The sequence below is a fragment of the Schistocerca nitens genome, chromosome 5, assembly GCF_023898315.1.
Source record: "Schistocerca nitens isolate TAMUIC-IGC-003100 chromosome 5, iqSchNite1.1, whole genome shotgun sequence".
Lineage (NCBI taxonomy): Eukaryota > Metazoa > Arthropoda > Insecta > Orthoptera > Acrididae > Schistocerca > Schistocerca nitens.
This window is the reverse complement of record NC_064618.1, coordinates 401,356,579-401,374,438: the sequence shown is the minus strand read 5'-3', so window position 1 is coordinate 401,374,438 and position 17,860 is coordinate 401,356,579. Positions and strand designations below refer to the sequence as shown.

The 17,860-nt window shown below is 46.0% G+C and overlaps 1 protein-coding gene across 3 annotated transcripts in view; it reads left to right on the top strand.

Annotated features, from left to right (window-relative positions):
• LOC126259776 (nocturnin) overlaps positions 1 to 17,860 on the top strand; it is a 419,155-nt gene that overhangs the window by 238,600 nt on the left and 162,695 nt on the right. Inside the window, exon 1 of one of the 3 annotated variants that reach the window (XM_049956782.1) lies at positions 7,450 to 7,723. The exons of the other annotated variants lie outside the window; for them this stretch is intronic. Within the exon in view, the coding sequence (XP_049812739.1) occupies positions 7,620 to 7,723 (104 nt within the window). The 5' untranslated portion in view covers positions 7,450 to 7,619. Of the gene's footprint in view, positions 1 to 7,449; positions 7,724 to 17,860 lie in introns of those variants that run through there. 3 annotated transcript variants of the gene reach the window in all.

The window sequence follows — 17,860 nt, the reverse complement described above, 5'->3', positions numbered from 1 at the left end:
ACGTCCAGCCATTTAGCACCTAATGGTAGTTTCACTGTTCTTCTACCTCTTTCCGTATATACTCACGACAGTAACACGTGAACATTCGACCAACTTAGCTGTTTTCGGGACACTCGTTGACACGCTCTGCGTAATAATAATCTGCCCTTTGCCAAAGTCGCTTATCTCAAGGATTTCCCCATTGGCAGCCCATATATTCTCTAGGGTCATCCCTCGTCCGTGTCTGCTCCGCTTACACACTTTTGTTACAGCGTCACTTGCCCGCAACGCCACCAAACGGCATCAAACGTCACGTAGGCAGTGGCCATAATGTTTTGACTTACCAGAGTATGGGCTATCGACATATCTATCTTTTGCTCAAGGTAATGGGCAGGCAAACTTTCATCTGGCACGGCGGCAAGTGCCGAGTGGCTACAGTCTATCGCATGCAAATCTGAGTTGTCTTGCAGCAACCGTTGGTTCGAAGAGAAGATGGTAAACTGGTCCACGGAAACAGAGGTCTCACGATTTAGACTTCAGAAAGTCTGCACGCCGGTGAGCTTCCAAGCTTAAGAAAAAGGGCTAGTACCAACTGCTGGAAGGGACAGTGGTCAATGGTTGCCTATTGGGACTTAGGGAACGGACAAGGTCTTTTGTCTGCAGAGGCTTCCCGTCCTAGATTGACTCCAGTGCATCGAAACAGTCGTTTTTGTAGCAGTGTGCCTCCTCTAGGAAGAAAATGAGCCGTTTGAATTTTTGTATGAATTTAACATTTGCCGCCATATTGAGTAAATAAACAAATACTCTCACAATGATTGCATCCGAATTTAGATTCCAGAAGACTGTTGCTCAGTATGTCAGGAACCTCTCTGTTATGGTCTCTCTTATATCTGAATACTTAATCAGGGGCAAATTTCCATTTAATGTTTTGAGAACTCCGAAATAAAATTGACCATTCGTTAACTGGTTCACCAGTGAGTCAGTCATTACAAATTTGTCCGTAATCTGCAATGATGTGTACTAGATCTTACCTACCTGCAATTTCTTTCTTTGTTAGTGGCCTCTCTCAAACACACTGGACCGTGATCCCACAAGGGACGAGCCGTGTTTGGATGGTGGCATTACAGCTCGAATGCCGCTGCCCTTGGCACCACGTTCTTCATTCTATAATTCGTACATCATCTTTAAACTGCTGTAAGCCTGATCAACATCTTCTCCCTTCTGACGATCCCTTACTTCTCCTCTTTCAATAAAGTTACTGGACTCTGGCTTGTCATCTAGAATAGCCAACATTTCAGTGTTGCCACCCATCTATTTCTAAACACGTTCATCACGTATTACTTACCATAATCAACACCATCATTATCACCACCATCATTCTCATGATTATTACCACAAATTTGACATCCGCCGCTGTATGAACACATTCTTCAGACTCCATCCATCACAGTCTTCATGCGCCCATTTACTCCCGCATGTTTTCTAATGTCATCAACCCGTCTTTCATTTTGGCAAGCGCTAAATTTTGGAAGAGCGTTAGTGCTTCTGAATCTCAGAATCTTTCATAAACGCGACCAGCTTGCACAATGATCAAGAGAAGCAGAGTTTCCTCTTTCGGCAGTGAGTCTTTATATCACTCTAGTCTAGAACATCTCAGGCACTGATTCAACGCACTGATGCCAGTGCAGGTAACTGAGTAGCGGGTCCACATTTGTTCACCACGAAGCGCCCTATCAAGCTGATTACATAATGGATACCAACAGCAGCATGATGCGAATGTTCTGACTGGGTATTGGTAGATAACTTTCCTTGTTTGCACTGCCAGGTAACAACAATACTATTTTGATCTGGAAGATAGACTGTCTGATAAAAAGGATCTGTACACATATTAGCAGACATTAATATGGGGTTTGTTCACCCTCCGTCTTTTATGACGACATGAACTCTGATGAGGAAACTTTCAGTGACGTTTTTTGCATGTTTGTGGACGAATGGCAGCCAATTCTGCCCCAATCGCTGAAATTTGAGACGGTAGTGAAGTTGGACGCTGGGGTCTCGAAGTAATTCTGTATTATAATTCATCCCAAAGCTGTTACATTGGGTTCAGGAATTTCATTGGTCACAAACCATTGCCTCACACAAGCTACTTTATGACATGGTGTATTGTGCTGCTGATACAAACAATCACAGTCTCGGAACTCTTCCTCTACTAGACGCAGTACCCAATTCTGTAAAATGTGTTCATATCCTTTCGCATTCATACTTCCTGAAGTGCAATAAGAGAACCACACCCCCAAGTCATAACACCACCTCCTCTTCCTTCACTGTTGGCACTACTCATGCACTCCGGCTTTAGGCCACGAGTGGCCTACCGGGACCATCCGACCGCCGTGTCATCCTTGGTGGAGGATGTGGATAGGAGGGGCGTGGGGTCAGCACACCGCTCTCCCAATCGTTATGATGGTTTTCTTGGCCGAAGCCGCTACTATTCGGTCGATTAGCTCCCCAATTGGCATCACGAGGCTGATCAAAAAATGGCAACAGCGCAAGGCAGCCTGGATGGTCACCCATCCAAGTACCGACCACGTCTGACAGCGCTTAACTTTTTTTTTCTCGTAACTTTAGACCGATATGTGGTAAAAAAAAGCAGTTGACGCGAACATGCGACTACTTTTTTTAATTTTTTTATTTATTTTTTTATTTATATAGATATCAATGTGCGAACAGTCATAGTTAATCAAGCCTGGAAAACTAAAACTGAATGAAGACACCATCGAAGATAGTAAACAGAAATAACATGAAAATAAAGCTACCACTTCGTAGTTAGGCTTCTCAGCGACTGCGCCCACTGATAAAGATTGTTCAATATATGATCGTTTGCAGTTCGTTCTGCCCTCATCTACCACTGCCTGGAACATTCCAGCTTTAACGGCGGGCTGTGAAAGGCACTCCATAGGTAGTTTGCGAAGCATTGTCTATATCTGGTATGCCCGGAAATAGCATGATGTCTTTCTTGCAAATAGAGCCAGAAGTCAAGTAAATTCTTGTGTCCGTCACGACAAAGGTAATGGACCGCATGTCCACGTATCCAGGTGACGGAGTTGGTTCGAGTCTTGGGGTAAAATGTCTCATCCGGAAACAATAACATGCGTGCAGATATATGCTCCGGCCTAACTCGCAAGAGATAAGCCAGCATCTGCCGCACTAGGTGCCAAACCGGTTCCGCCTCTCCACAGCTGAGGCGGTGCTCGTCAGAATCTACCGTATTACAACCCACACAATTGGGAGATTCTGCCATGTTGATATTGTAGAGACGTTCTTGCGTCGCCAGCTTCCCATTAACGACTACGTACCATTGGGAAACGGCATCGGAATCAAACATGGCATCGTGTACAGTCTTCCACACCACGCGCCACCGTACGTCAGGATATTTTAGTTCGACCACATTTAGGGGGAGGCGTTGCAGCATGTCATGATATAGGCGTCGAGTTGTGGCCATTTGTGGTGTCGTGAGCGCTACACTGCAATAACTTTGTTCTAAATAGAAACGTCCCATATAAAAGAGAGGCGCTGGGATGTCCTGTAGTGGCACCGGCGCTCTTAGTGAAGCAGGTCGTAGCGCCGTCAGAAGCAAACTCGTGAGGCTCATAGGACAACGGCGCAGCAGACATAAATGTGAGCTAACATAGAGGGCAATGGCCCTATCATGGACGTTAACTAGGCCGAGATCACCTTTTTCCTTGGGGAGGGTAAGAGATACGTATCTGATCTTCAGTAACATACCAGCGGTGACGAAGTATCCCAGCGCTGCCATAATGCTACGAGCCAGAGGGTTCGGAATGGGTAGCGTTTGGTCGACATACGGTATGCGGGACGCAAGGTATACATTGGCATAATACGCCCGCTGAACGATGTTGAGGGATCGCAAGCGCTGATTTGCAATTCCGACCCTAATTTGGTTACGAAGGCGCCGATAATTGAGCGTCGTCGCGCGTCGCATGTCGTTCATGAAATCTAAGCCTAAGTAGCGGACAGTATTGGCTTTGGTTCAATTGGCTCTGAGCACTATGGGACTCAACATCTTAGGTCATAAGTCCCCTAGAACTTAGAACTACTTAAACCTAACTAACCTAAGGACATCACACACACCCATGCCCGAGGCAGGATTCGAACCTGCGACCGTAGCAGTCCCGCGGTTCCGGACTGCAGCGCCAGAACCGCTAGACCACCGCGGCCGGCCAGCGGACAGTATCACTGAAGCGTAAGGGGGCAATGTGTTCCTGCGGTAGGCCAATCCCGATGCTCAAGGCGACAGACTTGTCAACGTTGATTTGGCTACCAGAAGCTGTACCGTAGGTTGCAATCCAGTCCAAAGCCGCGGCCATATCGTCAGCTCCACGTATGACGATCATCAAATCATCCGCATATGCGGTGCAGCGATAGATGGAGCCGCCGAACTGTATCCCAGTGAGCCTGTCTCGGAGACCACACAACAAGGGTTCAAAGACCAATGCAAATAACAATGTTGAGAGTGGACATCCCTGTCGTACTGATCGGCGGATAGGCATGGGTGCCGTCAGTCTTCCATTAACAAGAACTCGAGAAGTAGCCCCATGCAGAAGGCGTGTCAACACGGTGATAAAGGGGTCGGGGTATCCCATGCGCCGTAGAACGGCCGTGAGGAAAGTGTGGCCCACACGGTCAAAAGCCTGGCTAAAGTCGTAGACGCCAGGGCTGCCGGCAAATGTCTCACCCGTGCAAGGGAGATGAGATCTCTGTAACGACATAACGCAGATCTGATGTTGTTGGGTCCTCCCAAAGACGTCTGATCGCTGGACAGGACGTGCAATAATGTGCCGCGAATACGTTCTGATAGCAGCCTCGAAAAGATCTTGAAGTCGCTGTTCAATAACGTTAAGGGGCGATAATCGCGGACAGGATTCCGTCCCTTCGGCTTATGGATGGGGACAATCAGACCTTCCAAGAACGGTGCAGGCAACGGTATACCCGGGGACATCAATTCCTGACAAATTTCAACCCAACACGGTACCAATAGTTGTTTAAATGCTTGATAGATCTCTAATGGTAATCCATCGATTCCTGGTGCTTTATGGGGAGCACCTTTACCAATGGCGTCGAGCACTTCCTCTTCTGTCACTTCTCCCAGTACAGTCGGTACCATGTCTGGTGGAACTGTACCATGGACATAGCTGAAACGGCGTCTACCGTCGTCATATCAGGGACCACTGCTGAATAAAGTTGAGCGTGATGCCCATAGAAGGCTTCTGCTATATCTGCTTGTTCTGCCACGTGTCGTCCGTCGTCCGTTATCATGTCGGTTACCAGTGCCCTACGGCGCCTTCTGCGTTCTAGGTGCACGTGATGCATAGATGGTCTTTCTGATTCTATCATGTCTGGAGCACGCGACCGTATAACAGCGCCCTGTAAATGATGGCGTGCTAAGGAGACGAGCCGCGCTTTCGCGCGATTGACTATGATCTGCCTGTCAGGTGAGGGCTCCATAGCAAGACATTCCCGTAGGACGGTGTAATAAAAGTTTTCTGTGCTCCTCCTCCATGCCGCCGCTTCCCGGCCGTAAGCCATGAAGGTGCGCCTAAGAGCAGGCTTCGCACATTCAATCCACCAACTGAGGGTCGATCGGTTACGACCACGACGCTGTAAGGACGCGTTCCACGACTCTTCGATAGTACCTTTACATGCCGGCTCGTCCAGATGGGCGATGTTCAGTTTCCAGAGGGGCCTACTGCGCCACAAACGTGCAGGTTGGAGGGCAATGGTACAAATATAGGCTGTGTGGTCGGTGAATGCAGTGGGCCAGAGCTCTGCTCCTCTCTTCGCCGTCGAAAGGGTGCCTGTGACGTAAATCCCGTCTAACCGACTTGATGAATGACTAGTATAAAGGGTGTAACCTGGAGCTGGGCCATGGATGTGGCGCCACGTGTCGATCAGGTGGAGGTCACGCACTAGCATTTCCAATTCCGCACACGGGACGTGATGTGGCTGCTGATCAGACGGTGATAATGTACAGTTAAAATCTCCTCCGATCACCATATCGTCTATACGGAACTTCGGTGATCTCACGGGAACCGGTGTATCCACTGCGGCAAGGCCTTTGCCCGGCGCTACTCATGACGAAAGGTAATGTTCTTGAAGTATTCGCCAAACCCAAGGTCTTCCACCGGTTTGCCACAGAAAACAGCGTGATTTATCATTTCAGATCATTTGTTTCCAGTCATCCATTGTCAAATTACGTCGCTCGTTACACCTCCTCAAGCGTCGCTTAGTACTTACTACAGAAATGTCTGGCTTTAGATAGTCTCTCGACCGTTTTACCCCATTTTTGTAACTCTCTACGGACTGTCATTGTGCTAGCTAGACTGTTAAAATAGGACTTTGAAAGTCACGAGTGATTCCTTCAGCCGATTTCATGCAATTTTTTACAACCACTTTCCGCAACTCTCAATGGTTCTTGTCTGTGAGTAAGCGAGATCTGCTTGGTCTTTAGCTGTGGTTGTCCCTTTGCGTTTCCATTCGATTGTCACATCACCAAGAGTCGACATAGGCAGCTATTGTAGGACTGAAATGTCTCTGATGGATCTGTTACACCCAATGACTAGCCCACGTTAGAAGTCAAAAAATGGTTCAAATGGCTCAGAGCACTATGGGACTTAACTGCTAAGGTCATCAGTCCCCTAGAACTTAGAACTACTTAAACCTAACTAAGCTGAGCACTATGCGACTTAACTTCTGAGGTCATCAGTCCCCTAGAACTTATTAAACCTAACTAACCTAAGGACATCACACACATCCATGCCCGAGGCAGGATTCGAACCTGCGACTGTAGCGCCTAGAACCGCTCGGCCACCCTGGCCGGCGTTAGAAGTCAACAAGCCTTCCTGACCGAGGCATTTTGCTGATAACACAATACTAGTCCGCCTCCTTTTATACTGGTGGTTCTCTTCTGACATTTGCATAGGGGTGTCCGAATCCTTCGACCAGATAGTACACCCGTACTTTTGAAACATGCTTGGTTATCACAATTGTTTACAGTCAGAAGAACAATGGCCCAGTGGCCTCTCTGGGGGAATCCCTAGGGCACCCCGAGGGAACGGCGACCTTCGTTTCTGTTATTGAAATGAGGCAGCCGCCAGGCGCCGACTCGACACGCGCCAGGAGACGTTATCTCATGTAAACAAAGATGCGGCCACCGGGTCGCACGTGGAGCCGAGATGGCGGCACAGATGAGCCGCGGGGTTTTGTGCTTCCGCGGCGGTCCGTGACCTCCCACAAGCGGGGCAGCGGCGTGGGTCAGGGGTCGCGCCGAGCCATTGTCGCGGTCTCCCAACACAGACAGTGAAAGCGGCGGCCAGGGGGAACCGCCGACAGCCGCCGTAGCGTATAAAACGGCGAGGGCGGCCACGCCCGGGCCAACTGCGCATGCGCCGCGAGTCTCAACAGTCTGCTCGGTTGGCCAGCCGAGCGTGAACGGTGCGCGGCTCGCTATTCCGCTTTGCTTTCGCGCAGCGCATACCCCGACGGACGGTGTCGGTGCGAGCGGATCAGCTGTCAGTCGTCGCTGTAGGCGTGACGGAAGCTCGGAGCGCAGAGAAAGTGACGCCATGTCCGTGAGCGAAGTGCTCAGCGGCGCTGGCGGCGACAGTGTTGCCAACACCGGCGCCGACAAGCGGAAGAGGCACCCGCTGCAGAGAATTATCTTGGCGCGGTAAGTGGTCGACGCTTCCGCATGTGTCTGCTGCCAGTCGGTGCTCGCAGGCACTCGTATTTCTCTCCTCTCTGGCAGGTCATTGCCACTCTGCCCAGCTTAATGCATCTAATATTGTGACCATTTGTTTGTTTGTTAATCTTCTCTGTATTCCTACTCCATTCATCCGGTTACAATGAAGTTTTGGTGAGCTGTTGTGCGCATGTCCGCGAAGATTCCTGAGGGAGTAAGAACCACCGACCAATTTGGTGAGGGTGAAAAAAGCGGGTGAAATACCAGAGTAACTCAGGAACGTCTGGAGCAATTTCAATCACATTTTGTACATACATGACCTGTTATTTGCTTAATTAAGTGTCCCCTAGGGGTGAATGTGAGGCGAGAAATTGTGACATGTAAAAACATACGATAACGATCGATATTAGTATCGAATCCATCGTTTTCGTGGTTGCTTGGCACATTCGTGACACTTCTGATAAATTTGCGCCCTTAGGAGAGGGGTTGTGGGTTCAAAAAATGGCTCTGACCACTATGGGACTTAACATCTGAGGTCATCAGTCCCCTAGAACTTAGAACTACTTAAACCTAACTAACCTAAGGACATCACACACATCCATGCCCGAGGCAGGATTCGAACCTGCGACCGTAGCAGTCGTGGGGTTCTGGACTGAAGCGCCCAGAACCGCACGGCCACCGCGGCCGGCTGGGGTTGTGGGGGTTGCAAAGACAGTGACATATCAGCATATCTCTGTAACGACTGAAACAATTTCTTGGTACATGTATCACTGGAAAAAATTACTGTGACAGCAAGACATCCCTATCATCCCTTTGGCTGAGGGCGGGGATGAAAACGGGTGACATAAAAGCGTAATTCAGGAACGCCTGTAGCAATTTCAACCAAAGTTCGTATATACGCGAATCATTTACCTAAAGTCCGCCCCCGGTAGCTGAGTGATCAGCGCGACAGACTCTTAATCCTAAGGGCCCGGGTTCGATTCTCGGCTGGGTCGGAGGTTTTCTCCGCTCAGGGACTGGGTGTTGTGTTGTCCTAATCATCATCATCATTTCATCCCCATCGACGCGCAAGTCGCCGAAGTGGCGTCAAATCGAGAGACTTGCACCAGGCGAACGGTCTACCAGGCAGGAGGCCCTAGTCACACGACATTTACATTTATTTACATAAAATACTATGGGAATGAAATAACCCAATTTTCTTAGGGGTGGGCCGGGGAAGAGAGTGAGTCACATTTGCAAATGTTAGAAAACGACCAGTTGGTATTTCTTTCACGTATACAGTTGGCCGGAATATCTTGTAATTGTGACATAAAGTCACGCAGGAAGAATGTGACCATATTGCAAATCAACAGGAGTACTGTACAATAGTTATATTGCTTACGGAATAAGAAGCCCACCGGCTGCTAAACTAATGACTTTATCTGACGCGTTTCCAGCTTTGTTACATGCTGTCTTCATACATCTGATCAGCAAGATGTTCATGACGTACTGGTAATGGGTTCTACCCGTAACGCGCCCATAAAGTCATTAGTTTATCAGCTGTTGGCTTCTTATTCCGTGACCAATACAGCAGTTCTGCAGCACTGCTATTGATTGACCGGCATACTTTAAAATAATTAAGCCTGCATGTCTTATTTGTGTTGTTCAGTGTGTCCACCAGGTGACACGAAAGAGCACTGAAGCGAGCCAATGATTTTGTCAGCCTGCGAAGCCGCAGGCAAAAAGGTAGTCGAAAATTAAAACTTCTCACTATCTATGAAGGAGAGGAGGAAAGTTCTCTGCCTGGCAGTGGATGTTTTTTTCTTGTCGAGAACGTTTTAAGTTACGCTGTTTACGACAACACAGTTTGTCCAACTTTTTCTTTTAATTAAATAATTTTCGGCAGACCGGTATCTTCATTGGACACAAAACTTACTCCGGCCACGAATTTGTTTGGATCTGGAATTAGGTGAAATTCAGAGAATGTCACATCTTGTGAATGGAATGCGTCATCCAACAATTACCGTCATCCAACAATTACTACATACTTCAAAACCCACCGTTTAAAAACTGCTTAATACATCGTTCCCGTGGAGGATTATGTTCTTCTCTCGCAGTCGAGGCCTCGTCTCAGTATATTTCCATGCATTCGATGCAGAACACTTGCACATTGTTCCCCCGTTTCTGGTTTAGCGTTTGCTTCGTAAACAATAGGAATAATCCCTTTTTGCATCCCCTACAATGCCGGCCATAACCTTTCCGGCAGATGAAACCAACGTCGTCCGCTTCGGTACGGAACCACCGATTTACCACCAGTGCTGTGGCTCTTGTTTCGCTCATTACGTGGAATGATGGACTCAGATCTCATCCACGATGCAAACTACACCACAAAAGCACTTGGAGTCCTTTTAAAGCGATATGAAGATTGCTGGTTAATTTGGTTTCGTTTATGGTCACTGCTTAGCACGTAATTTCTGACACCCATCTCGTATATCGCTTTCTCAAGTTAAGAAATGGTTCAAATGGCTCTGAGCACTATGCGACTTAACTTCTGACGTCATCAGTCGCCTAGAACTTAGAACTAATTAAACCTAACTAACCTAAGGACATCACACATATCCATGCCCGAGGCAGGATTCGAACCTGCGACCGTAGCGGTCGCTCGGTTCCAGACTGCAGCGCCTAGAACCGCTCGGCCACCCTGGCCGGCTCAAGTTAACACCGCACATAAAACGTGGCATAGTCTTTATTCCGAAAGGCATATAGCGTCATCTACCTTTAATAGTGTGAATTTTGTCGAGATTTCCATTTGTTTAAAAATTTCACATTTAGTTTATGGCTGTATAATTTTTTATTCTACTTCTGAAATTTCGGCGTTACGCCGTTGTCAAGCATAAATAATTAGTTGGTGACATGTCATGGCACAATCGTAAGTTACATGCAAGGACACCATTGTAGGGTTGTCTTTCACTTTACATCAATGAAGACAACAGCTGTTGTCACAGATATAAGTAACATAATTGTTAAGCTTGTGCTTTTCACAGTTGTGTAGGTACCTGCACAAGTTTAGGCATTGTGTTACTTACCAGAAGCCAGAGCTGTTACCGCCATTGCTGCAAAGTAGAATACAACGCTTCTACGATTATCCGTGCTTAAAGCTTATATTTCAGCCGTGACATAGCACTCGTTATTTTCGCCTAACGATGACGTAACGCCCAAATTGCAATAGAAGAATAAATAATTATAATTATAAAGCCAAAAGCGGAATATGATGTCCTTTAAACATAACTGATATATGCTGCGGAACCATGCTACAAGAAGTTTTCATCTGTTGTTTCAGATTCGAAACGTCTTTCAAAAGAAGAAGGGTGCGTTTGACTTCAGGCACCCTCTTGTTAACCGTTGCAAATAAAGGAGAATATTTCTTACAAAATTTCACATTTTTTGGATGATTTATTGTTGATGATAAACCGCCCTAAGGAAAGTATTTTATGACAGCAGCAACACCAATCCATAACTAGTCACTAAAACATTTGTTTGTTTGTCACAATATGTTTATGAACTGTTCTGAGAGCTTTATGGTTTAGTTTAGAAGCATTATGGCGGTGTCGGTTTTTCTGGACCGTTGTGTCCCAAGTGATGAAGCGTATGAGTGTATAACGTAGGCAGGTGATACACTTCCTGCCAGGTCACTTTAGAAATGCAGTGGAAAAAAAAAGCATTCAGGGCCGTCACTGAATATCCTCGGTCATGTCAGGTTCTCTGTGAAATGTCGACTTGGAAACTGAATAGCATTTGCACAAATAACCTATAGAATTAATCAGTTCGTTCCACTCGGACAATTAAAACTTCAAATATACAAAGGATTGCTTAAAAGCATGATTCAGAGCACAACGATACGTCTCATTGGTAACTGGTCTTTGTTAGTACACAACATCGGTAACTGAAATTGTCAGGGCCGGCCGGAGTGGCCGTGCGGTTCTAGGCGCTACAGTCTGGAGCCGAACGACCGCTACGGTCGCAGGTTCTAATCCTGCCTCGGGCATGGATGTGTGTGATGTCCTTAGGTTAGTTAGGTTTCATAAGTTCTAGGCGACTGATGACCTCAGAAGTTAAGTCGCATAGTGCTCAGAGCCATTTGAACCATTTTTTTTGAAATTGTCATTATCGCCTGCACACTTGCTCTGGAGCAACTAGCGTGAAATTGTTAAGCTGGCGTCTCCTGTGTAGTTCAAAAGGAGTGACTGTCCGCCATTTTTTTCCGTAGAGTTTATAATCTTGTCGTAAGCAAAAAAATCAGAATCAGGATCTGACACAGCACGTTCAGAATTTCGAGGTATCGATCATGGGTTTGCCGGTTTGGCAATCCCTTTGCTCGAGGCGATTTACAGAACGGATGAAAAGCATAAATGAAGTAGCGTTTTCGACTGTCATTAGGCCCATGACATGTTCTGTCTCTTATTATTTCCGTCTCTAAATAGCTCTTCCGTTACTCCTTAGACCCATTCGCTTGTAACTGCATACTATTTTTATTATCCAACACTTTCCAATTTAAATCTTCCTTGCAATTCCTGCACTTGTCTTTCGTTTTATCATTGATACTAACAACCTTAAGACTTTCTGACTACATTTTTTCTTATCCTATCCAGTAATATATAACCTTTGATTGACCTATGGAATTTTATCTCTGGTGCTGCCAAGGCACTCTTCTGCGTACAAGTCGTAGCCCGTGGCCAATGCACTCATGTCGAGTGCGGCAGAAGCGAAGGGTGTGAGATGAGTTTCCGGAGTTTCTGATGCCTTAAAACTGGAACCTTTCGGCTAATGGAGACTACCTTAGAGGAAATCAGTCAGTTTGGAAGGTGGAGTAAATAAAAAAACACTTATAAACCTCCAAAGCTCCCTCTGAACAGGACGGGATTTACAGACGACGACCTGGGCAAGAAACGGCATAAAACATTTGGACTTTCAGTAGAGTAAAATCTCACTGCAAAAAAAAAAAAAAAAAACATAGTATACTTAATATCTTCAATGAAACTTCAACAAACGCCAGAACGAGGATCAGAAAACTGACTGACAAAAAGGGACCCCGGAGAAAGTGAATCAGCTTGTACAGTTTTCTCACCAGTAACCTATTAGAAACTGGTATATCGTTGAAACTGAAACTTCCTGGCAGATTAAAACTGTGTGCCGGACCGAGACTCAAACTCGGGACCTTTGCCTTTCGCGGGCAAGTGCTCGACGAAGTTTCATATCAGCGCACACTCCGCTGCAGAGTGAAAATCTCTTTCTGGAAACATTCCCCAGGCTTTGGCTAAGCCATGTCTCCGCCATATCCATTCCTTCAGGAGTGCTAGTTCTGCGCCGGCCGTTGTGGCCGTGCGATTCTAGGCGCTTCAGTCTGGAACCGCGTGACCGCTACGGTCGCAGGTTCGAATCCTGCCTGGGGCATGTATGTGTGTGGTGTCCTTAGGCTAGTTAGGTTTAATTAGTTCAAAGTTCTAGGCGACTGATGACCTCAGAAGTTAAGTAGCATAGTGCTCAGAGCCATTTGAACCATTTTTTTGCTAGTTCTGCAACGTTCGCAGGAGAGCTTCTGTATAATTTGGAAAGTAGGAGAGGAGGTACTGGCAGAAGTAAAGCTTTGAGGACGGGGCGGGAGTCGTGCTTGGGTAGCTCAGATGGTAGAGCACTTGCCCCCGAAAGGCAAAGATCCCGAGTTCCAGTCTCGATCCGGCACACAGTTTTAATCTGCCAGGAAGTTTCATATGAGTGCACACTCCACTGCAGAGTGAAAATCTCACTCTGGTATATCGTTATTAAGTGATGAATTAAATGCAAACACTCATATATTTCCCGGAGACTACAAATTTTACGAATCACGTGTATTGTAGTAGTAATTCGAGCTGCTGTGTTACGTTCGTCTCTGGTTTTTACGACATTCGGCAACAAGGACATGTCACTGCTGCGCAATTAAGCCCCGTTGTCTCAAGGTCTACACAAATGCCGAGGCAGTGCTTTAACAGCATTGCTTCCCCAAAGCAAGCAACACGAAGTACGGACATTTTCCTTTATCTCTTGCAAATTGTAGACAACACACTGTGATCGATGTTAATCACCAGGGAAGTCGTCTGTGTTTTTCCGGGTAATGTGCGGCTCCTGGGCTACTTGTCAAGGTGGCGACTACTCTGCGCACGTACGAAGGACGCGGCTTTTGGCGGCCTACCAGTCACGTCTCTTCCGGGCGCCGCCGTCTCACGAGAGGTCGTTGGTTCCACATCACGGATTCACGGGAAGAGACGCCTTTCCGTTTACGTTACGGCACTGAATAGCTTTCGAAAATAGTTCGCCATATGCTGTTTCGTAACACTGTTCGGCTGACCCTTTTACTCAAACTCATGACACCAACAGCATTCTGCACAGACTGATGCGTCATCTTATTAAATATTAAAATGTACCGACGTTTTGGCAGAGTCGCAACGGCCTTTCTCACGGCATACACTTTGTAACTGTTGTGATCTGAGGTCACGCATCCGATATTACATGGGGTGTCCAATAAGTAATGCAACGCATTTTTTTTTCTGAAAGCGTGTAGGTTTTAATCAGGATTACAATACACTGTCCTAGTCTTCACTGTTTTGGCTATAAACCGTGTATTTCAACATTATCTCCATTCAGTGCGACGACCTTACGCTACCTTACTTAGAGGGCCTGTATGCCCGCGTGGTACCACTTTATTAGTCGAAGACGGAGCCAACGTCTTGCTGCATTAGGGGGAGGTTTACTATCTTTGGCCCGAAAAAAGCATGTTCTTTGAGAAATTTTTTCTCGGCATGTGTTGTAGATAACAATGTCAAATTTGGTCAAAATGTTTATTGATATGTCATCTACAAACTAGAAATTTTTCGACCGGAAGTGTCGAAGAGCAAAGGTGGAAATGCTGTCGGAACGTGACAAAATTTGCATGTAGACCCCCACGCGCGGTATGTCACAAGTCAGCCGGCTCGTCTGAAATCAAAATTGAGTTGACTTTAACGAAATATATAAGATTCTTTAGGAGTTGCACCTCGCTTAAGTTATTTGCACCATAGGAAACAAAATGGCGGCCATTTCAAAAAATAGGGTTTTTTTCATCGATTTTTCGACTTCGTCGGCCAAGTAAAAATATTTATAGTTGATGGATTGGAATAAAAATGGTACAACTCCTAGACAATTTAGTTAGCTTCGTCGGAAACAAAGAATCCTGCCAATCGCTTCAGTAGATTTGAAGTTACCACACCGCGCGATAAAAAAAAGTCATTTCGAGGAAAACGCGTTTGAAGTTTTGACTGCATGTAAGTGCAATATTATGCAACTTAACGCTCAATCTGCTATTCCGGGTCCTTCCTCTTCCTCATAGAGGGCCTTTGCTCGACCTGGGCCATCCTGCGCTGCTTCAGAGCCGCTCGTGCGGCCGGTGACAAGCGGTTTTCGGCCGCATAAATCCGGTGGTCGTCCGAATGCTTGGCGAACTGCGTCGAATAGAGTCCCAGGGTGACATCCATCGTCGTCATGGTCTTCAGAATTGCTGAATACCCTTCGTTGAAGCTGCTCACTGCCAGGAAAGTCGCAGTCTCCACAGTCTTCGCACCAGAATGCAAATGCTTGGGGGCTAACTTCCAAACACACGCGTTCAAACGTTCATTTGAATTATGTGTGTTTCCTCCCAAGCACCGGTACAATAACTCGTCCTCCGAAAGAAAAAAGCTGGTGCGTGAAAAAGGCCGATTTCAGGCAGGTGCATTTTTTTTGTTCAAACGCGAATAACAAACATTTCCGTTTATTATTCGGAAAAACGGTTTTCAGGGGTGGATTCTAAACACTTTTATGGATCGAAAACCGCAATTTTTTAAAAATCGATTTTTTTAACCAAAAGATAGTAAACCTCCTCATCAGCCACATGCTGCTTCCCGCAGAGTGATTCCTTCATTGTGCCAAACAGACGGAAGTCCGAAGGTGCGAGGTCTGGGCTATACGGTGGATGAGGAAGAACGGTCCAAGGAAGTTTTGTGAACTCCTCTCGAGTGCGCAGGCTTCTGCGAGGCCTTGCGTTGTCATGGATAAGTCTTTGGTTCAACTTCCTGTGGGTACCACAATACACTTCCGAGTTTATCGTTGAACTATGAAGGAGGGCTCAAATGGTTCAAATGGCTTTAAGCACTATGAGACTTAACATCTGAGGTCATCAGTCCCCTAGACTTTGAACTACTTAAACCTAACTAACCTAAGGACATCACACAGATCCATGCCCGAGGCAGGATTCGAACCTGCGACCGTAGCAGCAGCGCGGTTCCGGAGCGATGCCCCCAGAACCGCTCGGCCACAACGGCCGGCACCAACGATCTCCCATGAACACTACGTATTACGATTGAGCACCTGAACCTCTTATAACAGTGTCTCCGAGGATGCAAATGCAGAGATGAACTTGAGAAGAAACGCCTTACAACAAGTGTTGCACATGGCCTGGGTTCATGTGAAGGCGTGCTTCAGCATGTCTCTCCATCGAATCACGTACAAGTTCAAATATCCCAGGAGTGTCGAGAATGCAGTGACAACCGTAAACAATGCGTTTCCGGAATTCATGGATACTACAACAAGACTAGATTACACCAAAACTTTTAAATATCTCCACACAAAAATTCCAACGGGTGCAAGTCGGGTCACTGATGACCCACGATCGATACACTTATTGTTTACAGGTACTTCTGATCCAGAGTGATAATAAAACCAAACTAGGGAAGTTTAGTAGTTTGTAATTGACGGCTCACTTGCGATATTTCGAAATAAAAATAGGCTTACACATTAACAATGTTATAACACTAGCATGACTCTACTTTTGTATACTTCGTATAGGGGATACTGTTGGCTTTCGGACCTACGTTTATTAGGATTATTTATTTGCTAAACTGTCCCCTGTTAGTTCCTTTAGTTGGTACCTGTATGGCGAGACACACTGAAGAACACTGAGCCACGGTAAGTGCTCTGGCAATCACAGATTTTTGGGATTTTGTGGATGTCTGGCCGATTATATTTGCTTGTAGGAAATGAAATGCAGTGTTGGTGGTAAGATAGGCTAGGGTTGACGCTAGGCGTATTACCTGGCTGGCAAAATTTTACGGCAGCGACGCTGCTGGTATTATCGGCACAGAAACCACAGCATCGCTGAGAGAGGAGAAACTGCAGTTAGACTGTTTTTGACAATGGATAAATACAAGTACTCCTACTGCATGCGTGCATGTTATAAGAACACAAGTATTATTTACTACTCATTTAGTAGACCTCCACTGCACTCGGCCGTATACTACGCCGTAAACCTTAAATGATGATTTCATCAGCTGTGTCAGTCGGCTCTGTTATTGTAACGGTAGAACTTCTTTCGAATCGACAGTGGAAGTCAGTGTCCACGTCACCCTCTTTGATATTACCCACCTGCAACACAACCTTTCCAGATTGCAGCTCCATTAAGAAATCACTATTCCAATGTTCCTAACAAATATTTTTTACGAGTTCACAAATTTTCGCGCAGTCTTATTCAGTTTCTCCCATTATGCGTCAGTACGTTCAAAATTTCAAGGAAAGATTGATCACAGTTTTGTTAATTACATTTCATACTAGTTAGATTAGATTTAGGCCGCAATTATATGGAGATAACCGTAGAACCGAAAATCCCTTTTCTTTTAAAATATTATCCACGATATCCACAGGATTAAGTTTACGTTCCTTATCCATTTCTTTTCGGTACTCACTTGTTCATGTGTTCTCTCAATGAATTTTGGTTTTTCTCGATCATGACACTGTATTTTCTTTGCAGAAAGTCATTGTGGAAGCCTTACCTTGTAAAACTGTGCGATATGCAACATTGTCAAGTACGACAGTGTATATATCTGGGAGATTTTGAGAAAAGTGTCCCTCAATTACTTAATTCGTACCGTTGATCTCATCCATCAGTCTTTCAGTTCCTATTCTATAACGAACTTAAAAAAGACTACACCAGCGTTTCTGCTTTGAGATGGTATCACACGCGGCGATTTATTTGGAAATGATGCATACAGTAGACATTCTTCATCAGGTGCGAACAATAGTTGTACTCATGAAATATGGACTGAA